General features: G+C 42.0%; 1 protein-coding gene across 1 annotated transcript in view; it reads right to left on the reverse strand.

Annotated features, from left to right (window-relative positions):
• The window catches only part of C2CD3 (C2 domain containing 3 centriole elongation regulator), a 90,316-nt gene that overhangs the window by 7,213 nt on the left and 63,847 nt on the right, over positions 1-19,256 (reverse strand). The window contains exons 31-32 of the mRNA XM_045022215.1: positions 15,396-16,461; positions 13,777-13,885 (exon numbers count right to left, since the gene is read on the reverse strand). Of these exons, the coding sequence (XP_044878150.1) occupies positions 13,777-13,885; positions 15,396-16,461 (1,175 nt within the window). The remainder of the gene's footprint in view (positions 1-13,776; positions 13,886-15,395; positions 16,462-19,256) is intronic.

The raw sequence follows: 19,256 nt of genomic DNA on the forward strand, positions 1-19,256 counted from the left end.
ACTGTTAACTTGTAAAATTAATTCTATGCAAACTCAATGGAATTCAATACTTTGCCATTTACACGGTCATTAATTTTCTGAAAGAAAAATTGTGCTTTATACAGGGCCCTAGTTATAACATTGCAGCTTCCCAACTGTGTCGCACCAAATCAGAACATTTACTCTGCAGGGGACCAGTGTCAGGTAATAATGCTACAGCCCTGCAAAACCTTCTAATGATGTCCTCTTTAAACATACTATCTTCAAAGGGGTGATAGATTATATCTGCTAATATAGTTCCAGTGGGATTTCCTAAATCTGAATAGAAGATGGAAGAAACTGATTGCAGGGCTGGCAACAACAGAAGCGTAGAAACCTGTAGAGTAATATGCTTACCACCCATATACCGCTTCCTGTCTGCTCTCTGTCCCTCTCAAGGTTGCTCAAAGACCAAATCAGCAGCTTATTTTCCTCCCTCTCCTCCCCCTGCCAAGTGTCTGTGAAACAGCTGAAACATTAATACCGGCTGGAGAAACAGTAACCAGTTCGAACTGGCTCTGCGCTAACTCTTTTGACCTATGCACACGATTAGTAAGCAAGCAAGTCATCTTGAAAATGTAAAAAGGGAAGCATAAGTGGTGCTGATAAATAGCTTTCCCCCTCTCAGTGCACAAAACTGCTCTGACTCCAGATTAATTTCTTACCACAAAAGTTACATATTTAAAAAGTGTTAAGTATCTTTCTCAAAAATAGCTCGTCAGGATGTCACCCTACCCAACTCCTATAAATTAGTTTGATCAGATCATACAGGTCCTTCAGCTATTATTAAAGAACCCATGGCAATCTGGGGTATGAACTCTACTGTCCTGGCCAAATTCCAACTTGGATAACTATGCTGTGCTTCCCTAAATTTCTTCTGTCGTTTCAAGTGGATGCAGTATTGTTCACTTCTTGTTCTAAACTGTAATTTACTGTGGGCTATTTGACATCTGGCCTGTTTCTAACCTAGAGGTTTGTGTCTAGGGGTGGGTATAATGATCTTTTATATATAGTCTGTACATCACTTTGCATTGTGAAGTGCTTATGGAACCTTCAAAATGAAAGGAACTAAATGTAAGATTATTAAAGAAGTGGATTTCTACTATAATCGTGGCAATGGGCTTTTCTAGTGAATTCTCAAACCAAGGCTATGATTCCACACTACTGAATGTTGTGTTGTCCGTGATATAGGTAACAAATAAGTAAGATTTGTGTAGAGGCTTCATGAGAATATTTCTCTTTAAACCTTCTCAAATCTTACCCCATTTGTTCCCTATATCGCCTCTAATTTATATTTATTTTAAGAAGTGTCAGAATAACATTCCCATTTAATACTCTGCCATTCCACTTCTTATAATGAATTTGACATGCTCCATCTGTGGATCTGGAATGTACAGAATTTCTATTTGTATTGCATTTACCTTTCTACTTTGGTATCTCCCCTTCCTTAAAATGCTGCAACTCCTCAGGCAGCACTCCTGCTGCCTAATGTACTCCTTTCATTAACTCCAAAGCTGCAAAAAGGCTGGTAATAACGCAACCAGATTAAGCGGGGATATGATCAGAGTTAACAAAATAATTAACAGTATAGAGAAGGTAGATTGGGAGCTTCTGTTCTGTCTCTCAGCAAAAAGAAAAAAACTGCATTCAGTGAAACTGAAAGATGGCAAATTCAAAACTGATGTTTCACATGATGTGTGATTAGACTGTGGAACTCATTGCCACTAGATGTTGAGGCCAAGAATGTAGCAAGATTCAAAGGAGGCCTGGACATTTATATTGATAAGAATATCTAGAGCTATAATAGTGCTAACATACATTTTGGAAGGGATGTCAAACCTCATGCTTCAGCATTTAAGCCAATCTAATTATTAGGGAACTGGATGAGACCTTCGTGAGGAGCATGTTATCCTACATTTGCCTGCTGTAGGGTTTCTGAAGCCTTCTTCTGAAGTGTCTGGTGTTGGCCACCATTGGAGGCAAGATACTAGATTAGCTGAACTGTGCAGAAACTCAGAGTCAGAAAGTTTAATGTCAGAAGGGACGACCAGGTCAGCTAATCTGACATCCTGCATATCACAGGCCACTAACCACCACCCAGCATCTGCGCACCAAAACTGACAACCAGAATTATACCCAAGTATTGCAGCCCTCAGGAGACTAAACTATTGTGTGCCATAGGCAGAGAACAGGAAGAACCAAGGGGCACCAATATCCGAAGTCCCTGCAATGGCATGGAATTGATTAAATGAGATCTACGCAGATGTTCCCAGCAAGTGACTCGTGTCCCAGATTGTAGAGGAAGGCAAAAAATCCTATGTTCCCTTTGTGTAACCTGGGATCTGGCAGCAGGGGGCTGTGTAAATCTGCCTGTTCAAGAAGTCCTTGCATCCCCACTTAATGGAACATTTCTCCTCCCTCACTGTGCCCGAGTGCGAGGAATCAGCTGAGCTCCCTGAAAAACTCAAGTTAATACTGCTCTTTATCAACAAAGGCCAATGTAGGACCATGTGAGGCTAACTCCAATTTGCTCCCAGAGCTAAGCCTGCTTCTTAGCATCTGTGGCATTCCCAGTGGGCCATCAACCCATCCCCATGTCAAGTTCCAGTGAAACAGTGTTACTGTGTAAAAACAAAGATTTTCATGATAGTTCTCCCTATAGATGTTAACTCTTGTCTATATTCTCTGTTGATCTAAATGGCAAGGCCTTCAGAAATGTATTCCCTTACTCAGCTTTAGAACTTGTTCTGTAGCTGAAAGAGAACATTGGGTATATAATCTCTGTCTTAAAAAAATATCGAGACTACAGAATTCCGTCCACTTGATGTGAAACAATTTTTAGCTTTCTGTTGTGTTTGCCGTTTTTGTGAGCGCACTACAACTGACGCAGGTCAGTTTAGTAATCTCAAACATACAAACTCATATCTTGTACTTAAGCAACAAATACAGCCTGCTCCCACTGAAGCCGACTGGAATTTTGCCACTGACTTTGCTGGGAGCAGGATCTTGCCCTAAGGCAGGATAGTACACCTTGGGTAATGTTATAAAGGCATACGAGGGTATGATTATCTTGAAATCAGTTCCCTGGAATGCCTCATTGCTATTATGCAATGGACTTTACACTTTTTAGACCTGTTCACTTCTTGGATGCAACAGAAATGGCCCGACTCAGAAATCACTAGTTGTCCCCAAAGTTCTAAAGTCATTCCATTATTATAGCTTTTATGATAGTGACACTTGTTACAATTACAGAAGGACTTTGATTACAACCCTGTTTTCACATACTCAACGTTCTGAAAAACTCTCCTTTGGGGCTGAAGAGTTCCATTTTAGAGTTCAGCCCCAAAATAATTTTTTTTTTTTTAGAAAGTGAAGCAAGTTTTTAAAATTTTGTTAAATTATTAAAGATTATAGAGAAAATTATTTAAAAACTCTTAGCAGAAAAATACAGTATAAGATGCCACACGTCTGCTATTACACATCACAAAAGACCGCTATTCTTGGTCACATTTAGGACAAGTCATTAACAGACTAAAATTGCCCAAAAGAGCACACAACTCAGAGCTGAAGAATGATAGGAGTCGTATGTAGGCTGACCGTTCCCTATTGGGCTATGAATCAGTGGTGATTAACTTGTGTGTTTCTGAGAGTATATGGACTATATTATGCTTGTAAAACAGGCCACAGACATGTGAATTTCAGAGAGAGGTATGTAAACTACTGCTGGGTAGGGCACACTATGCCCCTTTTGAGATGCATCAGATACATGGATCTGTAGTAATGCACCTTTTGGAGGGCACACATCCTGCCATAGGTACAGCTGTGGTGCAGAGATGGCTGCTGGTGCTCTCAGATGAAGCAGTTCCATTTTTGTTGCTATACATTTGCAGATCTGACTCAAACCCTAAGAAATGAAGGGCACAGGAAAGATGTTCTCAACTCACATAATACACTGGAAGTTTGAGTATTAGGTTAAGCAGGGTGGTTTAGCGTCATTCTACGTTTGGGGATAAGCATACAGACAAGGTGGCTACTTTTATAGCTAGCTCTGCACAACAATATTTACTGTTTAAAATACGTTAGCGCCTCGCAACGCACTTAGTGACGCGTACTGTACCAATGTGGCATTTTTATGATGCACCTCTGACATCAAAAATTGTGACTCCCCTTTAAAAACAATTTTAACCTCCTGCATAGTTTCCAGAACACACATATGAAACCACACCATGTTTACTTCATTCCTGGCCAGAGAAACTGCCTGTGCCAGTTCAGTTCATGGCCTGAATGTTGGTTGACACCTGCTCTGGTTTCTTCTTTCTAGGTCTCTGAGCCAATAAAATCACACATGATCTGTGAATACCTGATGCACAGCCTTATTAGTGTACATCTTTAATCCGCAAAACAGTAAGGGAAAAGAGGCTCATGTATAAAAAGATTATGCTTTGATTATCCTTTTATAGAAATGGCAATGATTTTCCAGGACACTGCAGATGAACTCAGGATTATGTAATGGCTGTGTGCCAGGGATACAAATAAAGTGAACAATCTTATGAACATTTTATTCAGATCTTGAGGCTCAGGCTGTTTGAACGTCAAAGAAGTCTGGATAACAGAGAGAACTTTGAAAACATTGCGTACCTTGGTGCAGTGAGTTTATTTGGCAGCTGATTTTATTCTTGCATTAATAAAAGTGTGAAAACAGTTCTAGACTGCACAATTACATGTTCCGAAAAGCGACATTGCACCTACTTTTGGTGCCTGTGCAGTAGAAGGTTTGTGTGAAGCCATGAGGCTTGGTGTGTGTTATGCCTTCTAAATTCAGACTGATTAAAATCATCTGCATGGATTGTAGAGCAACCCTTTCTTCTCTTTCTTTCTGGGCATCCTTTCCTTGGAAACAAGGAAAAGAATTTACATTTCTCTCCAATACACTATGATGACAAGTATAAGTTCCCTAGCCCAGGTTCCCTAAATATCTTGAGCATAGGAAAATAAGTCCCTAGTTGAAGAGAAGTGGGGGCAGGAAGTGGTAATTGGTATGGAAGCAATAAGCTAGGAATAATCATAGGAGGCAAGAAAAGCTGATTGTATTATTGCTAAGTATCAGAGGGGTAGCAGTGTTAGTCTGGTTCTGTAGAAGCAGCAAAGAATCCTGTGGCACCTTATAGACTAACAGACGTTTTGCAGCATGAGCTTTCGTGGGTGAATACCCACTTCTTCGGATGCAAGTGGTGGAAATTTCCTGGGGCAGGTATATATAAGCAAGCAAGAAGCAAGCTAGAGATAACGAGGTTAGATCAATCAGGGTGGATGAGGCCCTGTTCTAGCAGTTGAGGTGTGAAAACCAAGGGAGGAGAAACTGGTTCTGTAATTGGCAAGCCATTCACAGTCTTTGTTTAGTCCTGAGCTGATGGTGTCAAATTTGCAGATGAACTGGAGCTCAGCAGTTTCTCTTTGAAGTCTGGTCCTAAAGTTTTTTTGCTGTAGGATGGCCACCTTAAGATCTGCTATTGTGTGGCCAGGGAGGTTGAAGTGTTCTCCTACAGGTTTTTGTATATTGCCATTCCTAATGTCTGATTTGTGTCCATTTATCCTTTTCCTTAGAGACTGTCCAGTTTGGCCGATGTACATAGCAGAGGGGCATTGCTGGCATATGATGGCATATATTACATTGGTGGAAGTGCAGGTGAATGAACCGGTGATGTTGTGGCTGATCTGGTTTGGTCCTGTGATGGTGTTGCTGGTGTAGATATGTGGGCAGAGTTGGCATCGAGGTTTGTTGCATGGATTGGTTCCTGAGCTAGAGTTACTATGGTGCGGTGTGCAGAATATGCTGGTGAGAATATGCTTCAGGTTAGCAGGTTGTCTGTGGGCGAGAACTGGTCTGCCACCCAAGGCCTGTGAAAGTGTGGGATCATTGTCCAGGATGGGTTGTAGATCCCTGATGATGCGTTGTAGGGGTTTTAGCTGGGGACTGTATGTGATGGCCAGTGGAGTCCTGTTGGTTTCTTTCTTGGGTTTGTCTTCCAGTAGGAGGCTTCTGGGTACACGTCTGGCTCTGTTGATCTGTTTCCTTATTTCCTCGTGTGGGTACTGTAGTCTTGAGAATGCTTGGTGGAGATTTTCTAGGTGTTGGTCTCTGTCTGCGGGGTTAGAGCAGATACGGTTGTACCTCAGTGCTTGGCTGTAGACAATGGATCTTGTGGTGTGTCCGGGATGGAAGCTGGAGGCATGAAGGTAGGCATAGCGGTCGGTAGGTTTTCGGTATAGGGTGGTGTTGATGTGACCATCACTTATTTGCACCGTGGTGTCTAGGAAGTGGACCTCCCGTGTAGATTGGTCCAGGCTGAGGTTGATGGAGGGGTGGAAGCTGTTGAAATCGTGGTGGAATTTTTCCAGAGTCTCCTTCCCATGGGTCCAGATGATGAAGATGTCATCGATGTAGCGTAGGTAGAGAAGGGGCGTGAGTGGACGGGAGCTGAGGAAGCGTTGTTCCAGGTCGGCCATAAAAATATTGGCATATTGTGGGGCCATATGGGTGCCCATAGCGGTGCCACTGATCTGGAGATATATATTGTCAGCAAATTTGAAATAGTTGTGTGTGAGGATAAAGCCACAGAGCTCAGCAACCAGGTGTGCTGTGGCATCATCAGTACCCACACGAGGAAATAAGGAAACAGATCAACAGAGCCAGACGTGTACCCAGAAGCCTCCTACTGGAAGACAAACCCAAGAAAGAAACCAACAGGACTCCACTGGCCATCACATACAGTCCCCAGCTAAAACCCCTACAACGCATCATCAGGGATCTACAACCCATCCTGGACAATGATCCCACACTTTCACAGGCCTTGGGTGGCAGACCAGTTCTCGCCCACAGACAACCTGCTAACCTGAAGCATATTCTCACCAGCATATTCTGCACACCGCACCATAGTAACTCTAGCTCAGGAACCAATCCATGCAACAAACCTCGATGCCAACTCTGCCCACATATCTACACCAGCAACACCATCACAGGACCAAACCAGATCAGCCACAACATCACCGGTTCATTCACCTGCACTTCCACCAATGTAATATATGCCATCATATGCCAGCAATGCCCCTCTGCTATGTACATCGGCCAAACTGGACAGTCTCTAAGGAAAAGGATAAATGGACACAAATCAGACATTAGGAATGGCAATATACAAAAACCTGTAGGAGAACACTTCAACCTCCCTGGCCACACAATAGCAGATCTTAAGGTGGCCATCCTACAGCAAAAAAACTTTAGGACCAGACTTCAAAGAGAAACTGCTGAGCTCCAGTTCATCTGCAAATTTGACACCATCAGCTCAGGACTAAACAAAGACTGTGAATGGCTTGCCAATTACAGAACCAGTTTCTCCTCCCTTGGTTTTCACACCTCAACTGCTAGAACAGGGCCTCATCCACCCTGATTGATCTAACCTCGTTATCTCTAGCTTGCTTCTTGCTTGCTTATATATACCTGCCCTAGGAAATTTCCACCACTTGCATCCGAAGAAGTGGGTATTCACCCACGAAAGCTCATGCTGCAAAACGTCTGTTAGTCTATAAGGTGCCACAGGATTCTTTGCTGCTATTATTGCTAAGGAGTTCCAGCCTCGTAATGAATAGGAATCTAATATCTTGAGGGTCTGTCAAGAGACACAAGAGGCTGTACCATGATATAAGGGGGCTACTTCCAATTTGCTTTGATGGTAAATTGGCTTAGAATATGAATGGAAAAAGATATATCCTGGGTAGAATTCTGCTTTCAGAATAAAATACCTACCCTGCTCATCTACTCTCCTGCATCACCATAATTTTGGGCACAAAGGCAAAAAGCCAGGGATTTGCGGGGGGGGAAGGGGCGGAGGACTCCATCAGGGGAACGGAAGGTGGCAGAGGCACTTAAGAGGCTGGGTAGCGGGTGTTTACCAGCTGCCATGTAAGATAAGGGGGGGGGGGGAATGTTGATCTTCAGTAGAAAGCCACACCTGCAGCTTAGATTTGTGCCTCTGAAGTTTGATGAATTCTGAAAAAAACCTAAAACAAAGCTAGAGTTCAAAACTGACATTCCTAATCAAGAACACACAAAAATGCAGAAACCCTACTTTTTCAAGCTCTGCAGTTCACCTTTATATGAATTCAACCTATATTTAGAAAAAAGTATTAATTCAATCTGTAAAACATGCCACATACTGTAAAGGTCCATGCTATCACCAAAGTATCACTTACAACCTTGATTCCACCTTCCTACGAGGGACAGTGACTCTTCAGATTGTGTTATTGGTTTTACTCATACAGGTCACAGGTCCTGAACTTTCACTGTAATTCCTATGCTGTTAACTGCAAGGACCTTTATGTTTAAGGGCCCAAATTTGCTCCCACTGTAGTAAATGGCAAAACTTTTGTAAACTTTAGGGAGAAAGACTGGGTCAGAACTTTGAAAATCTGAAAAAAATACTAATCTTTTTTTCCTCCTTATTTACAAACTTCAACCAATATTCTATAGTGTAAAACCAACATCTTCCCTTGTTACAGAAGCTAATGTTGTCATTGGTTTACATACCCTATAGTCATGTTTTCACTCTTGCTAAATTCCAGTGGCGGAAGGAGAAGGATGGTCTTGTGGTTAAGGCACTGGACCCTGGATAACTAGGTTCAATTCCCAGCTCTGCTACAGATTTTCTGTGTGACCCTTTGAAAGTCACTTTCTCTCTGTCTCCATCCCCAATATGTAAAATGGGTGTAATGCTTTTTTTCTGCAACCCTTTTGTCTGTCTTGTCTATTTAGATTGTAAGCTCTCTGGGGCATGGACCAGACCCTCTGCTACTAAGTGCTTAGACAGCATACAGCACAATCAAGTGAGGCCTGCATGCTTACTGTAATATCGAAATACCACTGTTAATGCTAATAATAAAATACCTCTGGAATTAACCTTGTTTAAAATGAGAAAAATTACTAATTCAACACTATTTGGTTAACACCCTTCCTAATTATTATTAATCATTTCTATAATGGTAGTGGCTGAAGGACTCATTCAGGCTTGAGTTTCTATGTTCTAACTTTAACTATTCATTTAGTAGCTGGATAAAGAGTGGATTCAAACAACAGTATTTTATTGTTTATGAAGTCATAGGTGTGGATCTCTCCCTATGTATATGTAAATCACCAAGGGCATTTGCCTGAGGAATTTACTGTCTAAAGGTCTGATCCTGTGAAGAAAGGAACCCCCTCAGCCCTCACTGATTTGCACTGGTGTTGCAGGTACTCACGGCTTCCCAGGGGTGCTCAGCGTTAGCCACTGATTCTTTCCCAGTGAATTGTGGGAGAACTTGTTTGTCCATCTGGGCACATAGAGGGATTTGTGGGAAGGCACTGGAGAACCACCAGCACTCGAGTGATTTAGCCTCCGTCTTCACTGCAAAATGGTGGGTTACCAGCATTAGTGAAAGCTGCATCCCCAGCTGAGACAGCCAGCCTGAGTTTAAAGCAACATCAAATTGGGATCATAGAATATCAGGATTGGAAGGGACCTCAGCAGGTCATCTAGTCCAACCCCTTACTCAAAGCAGGACCAATCCCCAACTAAATCATCCCAGCCAGGGCTTTGTCAAGCCTGACCTTAAAAACCTCTAAGGAAGGAGATTCCACCACCTCCCTAGGTAACCCATTCCAGTGCTTCACCACCCTCCTAGTGAAAAAGTTTTTCCTAATATCCAACCTAAACCTCCCCCACTGCAACTTGAGACCGTTACTCCTTGTTCTGTCATCTGGTACCACTGAGAACAGTCTAGATCTATCCTCTTTGGAACCCCTTTTCAGGTAGTTGAAAGCGGCTATCAAATCCCCCCTCATTCTTCTCTTCTGCAGACTAAACAATCCCAGTTCCCTCAGCCTCTCCTCATAAGTCATGTGCTCCAGCCCCCTAATCATTTTTGTTGCCCTCCGCTGGACTCTCTCCAATTTATCCACATCCTTCTTGTAGTGTGGGAGCCCAAAACTGACACAGTACTCCAGATGAGACCTCACCAGTGCTGAATAGAGGGGAATGATCACATCCCTCGATCTGCTGGCAATTCCCCTACTTATACAGCCCAAAATGCCATTACCCTTCTTGGCAACAAGGGCACACCATTGACTCATATCCAGCTTCTCATCCACTGTAACCCCTAGGTCCTTTTCTGCAGAACTGCTGCCTAGCCACTCGGTCCCTAGTCTATAGGAATGCATGGGATTCTTCCATCCTAAGTGCAGGACTCTGCATTTGTCTTTGTTGAACCTCATCAGATTTCTTTTGGCCCAATCCTCTAATTTGTCTAGGTCCCTCTGTATCCTATCCCTACCCTCCAGCATATCTACCAGCTTAGTGTCATCCTCCCAGTTTAGTATACTGTGCAAACTTGCTGAGGGTGCAGTCCACGCCATCCTCCAGATCATTAATGAAGATATTGAACAAAACCAGCCCCAGAACCGACCCTTAGGGCACTCCACTTGATACCGGCTGCCAACTAGACATGGAGCCATTGATCACTACCCGTTGAGCCCGACAATCTAACCAGCTTTCTATCCACCTTATAGTCCATTCATCCAGCCCATACTACTTTAACTTGGCGGCAAGAATACTGTGGGAGACCATATCAAAAGCTTTGCTAAAGTCAAGGAATAACACATCCACTGCTTTCCCCTCATCCACAGAGCCAGTTATCTCATCATAGAAGGCAATTAGGTTAGTGAGGCATGACTTGCCCTTGGTGAATCTATGCTGACTGTTCCTGATCACTTTCCTCTCCTCTAAGTGCATCAGAACTGATTCCTTGTGGACCTGCTCCATGATTTTTCTAGACACTGAGGTGAGGCTAACTGGCCAGTAGTTCCTCAGATCCTCCTCCTTCCCTTTTTTAAAGATGGGCACTACATTAGCCTTTTTCCAGTCACCTGGGACCTCCCCTGATCGCCATGAGTTTTCAAAGATAATGGCCAATGGCTCTGCAATCTCATCAGCCAACTCCTTTAGCACCCTCGGATGCAGCGCATCCGGCCCCCTGGACTTGTACTCGTCCAGCTTTTCTAAATAGTCCTAAACAACTTCTTTCTCCACAGAGGGCTGGTCACCTCCTCTTCATGCTGTGCTGCCCAGTGCAGTAGTCTGGGAGTTGACCTTGTTCGTGAAGATAGAGGCAAAAAAAAGCACTGAGTACATTAGCTTTTTCCACATCCTCTGTCACTAGGTTGCCTCCCTCATTCAGTAAGGGGCCCACACTTTCCTTGACTTTCTTCTTGTTGCTAACATACCTGAATAAACCCTTCTTGTTACTCTTAACATCCCTTGCTAGCTGCAACTCCAAGTGTGATTTGGCCTTTCTGATTTCACTCCTGCGTGTCTGAGCAATATTTTTATACTCCTCCCTGGTCATTTGTCCAATCTTCCACTTCTTGTAAAAGCAGCAAAGAGTCCTGTGGCACCTTATAGACTAACAGACGTACTGGAGCATGAGCTTTCATGGGTGAATACCCACTTCGTCGGATGCATGCATGTATTCATCCACGAAAATTCATGCTCCAATATGTCTGTTAGTCTATAAGGTGCCACAGGATTCTTTGCTGCTTTTACAGATCCAGACTAACACGGCTACACCTCTGATACTTGACACTTCTTGTAAGCTTAGTTTTTTGTGTTCAAGATCGGCAAGGATTTCACTGTTAAGCCAAGCTGGTTGCCTGCCATATTTACTATTCTTTCTACACATCAGGATGGTTTGTTCCTGCAACTTCAATAAGGATTCTTTAAAATACAGCCAGCTCTCCTGGACTCCTTTTCCCCTCATGTTATTCTCCCAGGGGATCCTGCCCATCAATTCCCTGAGGGAGTTAAAGTCTGCTTTGATGAGAGATTGTGTACAGGGACAGGAGGTGGAGGGATAGCTCAGTGGTTTGAGCATTGGCCTGCTAAACCCAGGGTTGTGAATTCAATCCTTGAGGGGGCCATTTAGGGAACAGGGGTTGAAAAAAAAAAAGTCTGGGGATTTGTCCTGCTTTGAGCAGGGGGTTGGACTAGATGATCTCCTGAGGTCCCTTCCAACCCTGATATTCTATATTTAGAAAAAAAAAAGTGGGTTGGGGCAACACCAGAGTTAGAGCCCGAATTTACTCTGCAGTGAAGAAGACTGTTAGAGAGCAGTTCTGCATGAGATAGAACTGGATCAGAGATTAGCAACAGAAAGCTAAGTGAAAGAGTGTTTTGGGGATGGATTCTGAATAGAATATTGTTAAAATTCTTCCAGATTTCATCCATAATATACATACACAACACAAAAAGTAATCTTGATAAACAAGGGAAATTCATGCCCGCTCATTACAATCAAGTTCTAAGTTTGAGTCTTTGAAGCATCCTAGGACTGAGGGGCTCCTTTGATATTTATTTATATTACGATCAGGAATGAGTTACTCTGGAGAGTAAAAAGAAGAGTGCTTAGCTGAAAGAAAACAGCTTGCATTCAAGTCATTCATTAATTACAGAAATAGGAAGTCAAATCAAAGGCTACCTGACCTTAAAAACTTCTGAAAGCTCTGGAGAAGGAGAATTTTTAATGACTTCAGGGAAACAATGTTTGTAACACTTGTAAAGAGAATTTTACTCCTAAAAATGAGTCACAATTTGGCTAATACATAGAGGGCAAAATTCAGAAACAATAAATACTCAAATCAGCAATCGCAGGTGTAGTGACAATACTGTAAACATGTTTGCCAATTTCAGGTAGTTTATTACTTCAGGGCCATTAGGTTCTGCCTGTTTTTGTTCTGCTTAGCTAAGCAAGATGTTCCTTGTTACGTAAATGTTCTGTTCAGCATTGGTTTCCATAGGTCAAAGGGAGAGGAATGAACACATTACTTCTGCTAGGAGTGGTAGCAAACAGCCCATCTGTTGCAGTACCAAGATCTGCACCAGTGAAACGAACACTGATTTTCTATGTTCATTGTTAGATGCAAACAGTATTTAGTCCCCATAAAAACTGACACCCTAAAGATTTCTGAAAGTTATAATGCCCCTATTCCCTCACAAAGCAGCACATCACAAGCAAATATGTTTTTGCACACAGAAATTTTAAAACATAGCAAAAGCACCCAATAAACTTATTGTATGATTTATGAATACTTCTAAGATTCTACTACTCTCTCCATGTCAATTGAAGAATGACATTCTGACACTTGAGGATCAGAACAGTTCTCTGCTGTAAACACACCTGTTAAGCCCAGAGCCCCTTGACCTAAAAAATATAATTGTGTTAGCAGTAATTATAGGTTCAATTTTAGGAGCTGGGTATTTAAAGTTATGTGCTTTAGTATGAATTTCGGTGCCTAAGTAGGAATGGCCTGATTTTAAGAAGTGCTGAGCACCTGCAGATCTCATAGACTTCAATGGTGTTATTTCTGATGTGCCCCAGTGTGACAGGAGAATCAGATCAATGACTACATAGGCAAATATAGCAGCTATTATATATGCTGGAATACCATAGCTAACACAGCCTTGAACACTGGAAACTGGTTTCACTGGGAGGGGAAACGTTCATGATGAACAACCAGGTTCGTACCTACCCTTTTTGAAAACTGCTATGGGATTTCTTACGTACAACTTGAAAGCCAAAGAACAGCAGAAGGAACGTCCATTTAACATCTTGTCAGGGAGGAGGGCTGTCATTTAGATAGGACTGTAAAAGATTAAGAGTTCACCATACTGTACTTACTTTATTAGCTGTGGCAGATGGGCAAGAAGAAGAAATATTGAGCATTCTCATGGAGACTTCCAAATGTTGGGGTGGAAGAAAAAAGTTAGGAATGACAATAGGATCTGGTCTGAACAGAGCTGTTAAGCAATAACATCTTGCAGTGCTTTACAATTATAGAAAACTCTGTAGTTATGCATTTGGATTCAGCATCATCACAAAAGCTATTCTTAATGGATCCATGATTTTCTAAATAAACATTTATTTTTAATTTCTGAACATTATATCATTCAGATCACTCAGCTCTGTTGCATAGCTCCACAGAGAACAGAACATTAATGTAATATGACACTCCTGTAGAGCTTTATCCTGAAAAATCCAACATGCTTTACAAAAGGTGGTATGTGAAATATAGGTATTACTTTGACCATTACTGAAATGTGGCAACTCTTTTTCATTAATTAAAAAAAGAAAGTTATTTAAGTCACTTTTAAAATAAAGGAAACATGGCAAGCTGCAATAGCGCACATCAACATTACACAATTGTTTTGTTGGCAAGAAGTGAAAAACAGCTTTCAGTTCAAGCTGTTCGGAAAAATGCAAGTAGGCAGGATGTAATTAGCCAGACTGAAATGTGATTGAGATGCTGAGATGAATACGCCTAATCCTTGCAAAAGTGTTACGGGAATTAATGGCCACAATCAGGAACCCTATTACAGATCACCTGACTGACAGCAGAAGAATGCTTCCCAATACGCTGCTGGGACATCAATTCTGGTTTAAGAGGGAAGAATGCTACATACTGAATCCCCACTTCCTACAGCTCCTAGGTATTCCTTGAAGGTCTCCCATTCAAATAATAGCCAGGTCCAAATTGTGAAGTCTCCTAGGATCACAACACAAGGTGGTACTGGCTGCAATAAAACTAAATTTGATCATTTTGACACTTCCAAAAGTAATACAAGTTAGGACTAAAACTGTGACCCTAATCCATTCAATTGTGCCCAAGTATTACAACACATGCAGTTTGTAAGATGACCCTTAATTGGGGGACTATTGTTAAACCTATGCACAATAGAGATGTTCAAGACACAATTTTCCCGTTAAAGAAAGCTGCATCCAGTTTGCTCCATGTAGTGTTTGGGAAGACACTGGCGGGTAGGAGGGGGCAGGCAGGGGTGGAATCAATCATGTTTTAATTGCCAACTGTTATTGAAAATTAAGTTTTTGATTAAAACGGACTAACCCTCTGGTTAACTAACACTAATTTGCTTACAAATGACAGACCAACATGGGATCCCAGTGGTTTGGGGATCCATCAGTTTCCATCCAGCTTTAACATTAGTTTACATTAATCAGGAAAAAAGGAACAGTTTAAACAAGAAGTATTTTGCCAGACAATGGCTAAAACAAGAGCTTGAAAGTTCACACACAAAAATTGGTACAACACACAATTGTGGTTAGGTTGAATCCTTGCCTGTTAAACTTTACACTGGCAGATAGTTTTACACCCCCCAAAAGAGGTTTAAAAGGAAAACGTAACCCAATCATAGTGGTGATCACCAATTACGTTCTAATAGAGCCACTCACTATTTCTTAGCATGCGATCTGCACTTGATGAAAAAGACAAAAAAGGATACAACACAATACTAGATTTCACAGACTTTTCTGACTCTTCAGGCAGGTCCTCATGGCTCTCATCAGAGCAGCTCCCGCTATTTCTTGTAGACTCTGACTGCGCAGATAAATTCTGAATATGCGTCCCTTCATCAGACTCACTTCCTTCCTCACCTTGATAGTCTGCATCTAAATACTCACTGCTTTTCTCCTTTCTTTCTCTGGCAATGGTCTTAGCCACACCAAAATCTCCACCGCCTGGTAAATCCAATGGTTCTCCAGATATTGCATGAAACTCTTTGTCTTGTTCTGCTTCTTGGGCTTCAACTGCTCTATTGTGATTGACATTCTCTTTTTCTAATGACTCAACATCTGCTTGATGCATTTTGGGTAAACGTGCAGGCTGAAACAGCTCTGAATCAGTTGCTTCAGTATCACTGTTTGGACCTTCAAGGCCTTTTTTCACAGCACATGCCGCATTCTCTTCAATATAGGGACTAGCACAGGATCTAGCAGAGCTGGGCATACTTGGGTGGTTGTTCTCCAGTATGCTGGACAAAGAGCTACTTCTTATACTCGCTCCTTTTTGTAAGCATTCAGTAGTCACTGAGTATTGGTCCTCATTTCTCAAGTCTATTGGCTGGCTGTCAGGGCCCTGCTCCCCTTCAGATACAATGCTGGACCAGGGGCTGGTTTTGTCAGTTACAGTAGTTATTTCATTCAGAGTCCTTGGTTCTATGACATCCTCTTCATACTCTTCATCACTGTTGGACCGGATGGCATGTGTATCCTCCTCTGTCTGGATGTGGTCCAATGACACAGAATGCTCGTTTTCAGTGGCGGCTTGGTCTAGAAATTCATAGAGCATACCTCTCCCAAATGCAGACCTTCCGAGAGAGAATAAAGATGGTGTATCTATGTGGGCACTTGGCGATTCCATTCTTGATTGGTCTTGGTGCATCTCAGTTCTCACTGCTCCATCCTTTTGACCCGATATGACATGACAGGCATGTTTAGTGCCTGAATTTCTGATATTGTCTTGAAGCACATTTGAAGATTCTTTGGTATTTTTCGTTATAGTCTGCAAATCTGATAGATGGTAAACAGCATCAGTACATACAGGAGATGAAGGCTTCAACTCTGATCTTTACTCTTTAGCACAGCTATAGCTGCACTACTTGTGAATAACCACATATGCAATGAATGATTAAAGGAGCTAAGTATGTAAAGTTTGGGCAAATAAAAATTGGGACAATGAGAAGGGGATGGTGCTTGATAACAGTCCACAAATGTCAGAAGGGTGCAAACACTAAGAAGGGGAGGGAATTTGTTTATGGCGTATAGGGCAGAATAATGAAAAGTATTGCGATGAAATTGAGGAAAAGAAAAGTTGACTATGAGACCGTCGAGTGCCGTCGACTGCCATCGAGATCTTTTAGTGGAACAGTCCCCCAAGAGAAAGTGAACAGCCTCCATCGCTGGGGCATTTATAACCAGTCTGGACAAAAACCACTAGCAACAAGGGATCAATCCTACATTGGCCAGAAACAGGAGATGGGAACTAGATCATCTAGTTACCTTTTCTACCACTAGCTTCGACAAGCCTATGGAACAGGGCTAGAGGACACAGCTCTCACTGATATGCTCTAGTTTTGCATATCTGATGGTAACCTGCATGCTTCTATCTCTATATTAGAAATCAAATGAGAACCCACTTAGATGATTGCCAATTAAATATTTATACCAACTGAAAGGCACAAGAGAACACTGATCTGTTACAGTGCAAAAGTTACAAAAACTATATATTTCAATATTAAAAATGAAGAGCTGCATGCGTCATCTATCTAATGTAGGAAGCGGGGGAAAGGAAAGGTTGATTGGCCTAGGAGTCTAAATATAAATAGCCTCCTGTGATACAGCCATGTCTTGGCCATTTACAAATTTATTTTAATAATAAGGAAATCTATTTTTAGTTTCTAGTTAGAGATCAGATGTACTTCATTTCATCAAACTCTTTCAGGAATTAGGCCACTGGTATTTAGCCGAACTCACCATCAGGGTAAATTTCAAATTAGCGCTCTTGGAGACAAACCGGTTTAAAATAAGATTTAAAGAGGATGCGACAAGTGGGGCTGGTGGGGGGGCACACTGGGAAAAAGGATAAGAAGAGCATCCGAGATAGATATGTGGAAGGGGGGTGGGGCAAGAGAAGCAAAGAAAATAGTACACTGAGGAGAGCAGGACAAAGAAGGCAAAGTCTAGCGAACAGGAATAAGTGGCATCAGAATCAAGACCCTAATACTGTATACCAGAAGGAACGACCTTGTAACATGGGAGATGGTGGCACAGTACCAGTCCTAGAGGGTAGACAGAGGTAGATACTGCAGACAGCCTGTTTCATACTGATGACAGTCTCTTCTACCCACTACTTTATTATAAAAAGGCACAACAGACACTTGGGATTCCCAGCCAACTTGCTAATCACAATGTACTGGAGCTGGATCACAATGGTCACAGACGGCTAGGCTAATATGAAATTAACTGCAAACAGTAACAAGGCTAATGCCAAGGAAGGGCAGTAAGTCGATAGGTGGTTTAAGAGGTAGGGTGGAGTGAAGAGATGGAGACTTTAAAACCACCATAAAAAAGAATCTGGCACATCAGAAAAAGGCAGGCTAATAAACAGGGACAAGTTTTTAAAGTGCTTGTACACAAATGCCAGAAGTCTAAATAATAAGATGGGTGAACTAAAGTGCCTTGTGATAAAGGAGGATATAGATATAATAGGCATCACAGAAACCTGGTGGACTGAGAGCAATCAATGGGACACAATCATTCCGGGGTACAAAATATATCGGAAGGACAGAACAGGTCGTGCAGGGGGAGGAGTGGCACTACATGTGAAAGAAAGTGTTCATTCAAATGAAGTAAAAATCTTAAGCGAATCCACATGTTCCATAGAGTCTCTATGGATAGAAATTTCATGCTCTAGTAAAAATATAACATTAGGGATCTATTATCGACCACCTGACCAGGACAGTAATAGTGATGATGAAATGCTAAGGGAAATTAGAGAGGCTATCAAAATTAAGAACACAATAATAGTGGGGGATTTCAATTATCCCCATATTGACTGGGAACATTTCACTTCAGGAAGAAATGCAGAGATAAAATTTCTCGATACTTTAAATGACTGCTTCATGGAGCAGCTGGTACGGGAACCCACAAGGGGAGAGGCGACTCTAGATTTAATCCTGAGTGGAGCGCAGGAGCTGGTCCAAGAGGTAACTATAGCAGGACCGCTTGGAAACAGTGACCATAATACAATAGCATTCAACATCCCTGTGGTGGGAAGAACACAACTGCCCAACACTGTGGCCTTTAATTTCAAAAGGGGGAACTATACAAAAATGAGGGGGTTAGTTAGACAAAAGTTAAAAGGTACAGTGACTAAAGTGAAATCCCTGCAAGTTGCGTGGGCCCTTTTTAAAGACACCATAATAGAGGCCCAACTTCAATGTATACCCCAAATTAAGAAAAACAGTAAAAGAACTAAAAAAGAGCCACCGTGGCTTAACAACCATGTAAAAGAAGCAGTGAGAGATAAAAAGACTTCCTTTAAAAAGTGGAAGTCAAATCCTAGTGAGGCAAATAGAAAGGAGCACAAACACTGCCAACTTAAGTGCAAGAGTGTAATAAGAAAAGCCAAAGAGGAGTTTAAAGAACGGCTAGCCAAAAACTCCAAAGGTAATAACAAAATGTTTTTTAAGTACATCAGAAGCAGGAAGCCTGCTAAACAACCAGTGGGGCCCCTTGATGATCAAAATACAAAAGGAGCGCTTAAAGACGATAAAGTCATTGCGGAGAAACTAAATGGATTCTTT

This window comes from Mauremys mutica, chromosome 1 (assembly GCF_020497125.1).
Source record: "Mauremys mutica isolate MM-2020 ecotype Southern chromosome 1, ASM2049712v1, whole genome shotgun sequence".
NCBI classification, from domain to species: domain Eukaryota; kingdom Metazoa; phylum Chordata; order Testudines; family Geoemydidae; genus Mauremys; species Mauremys mutica.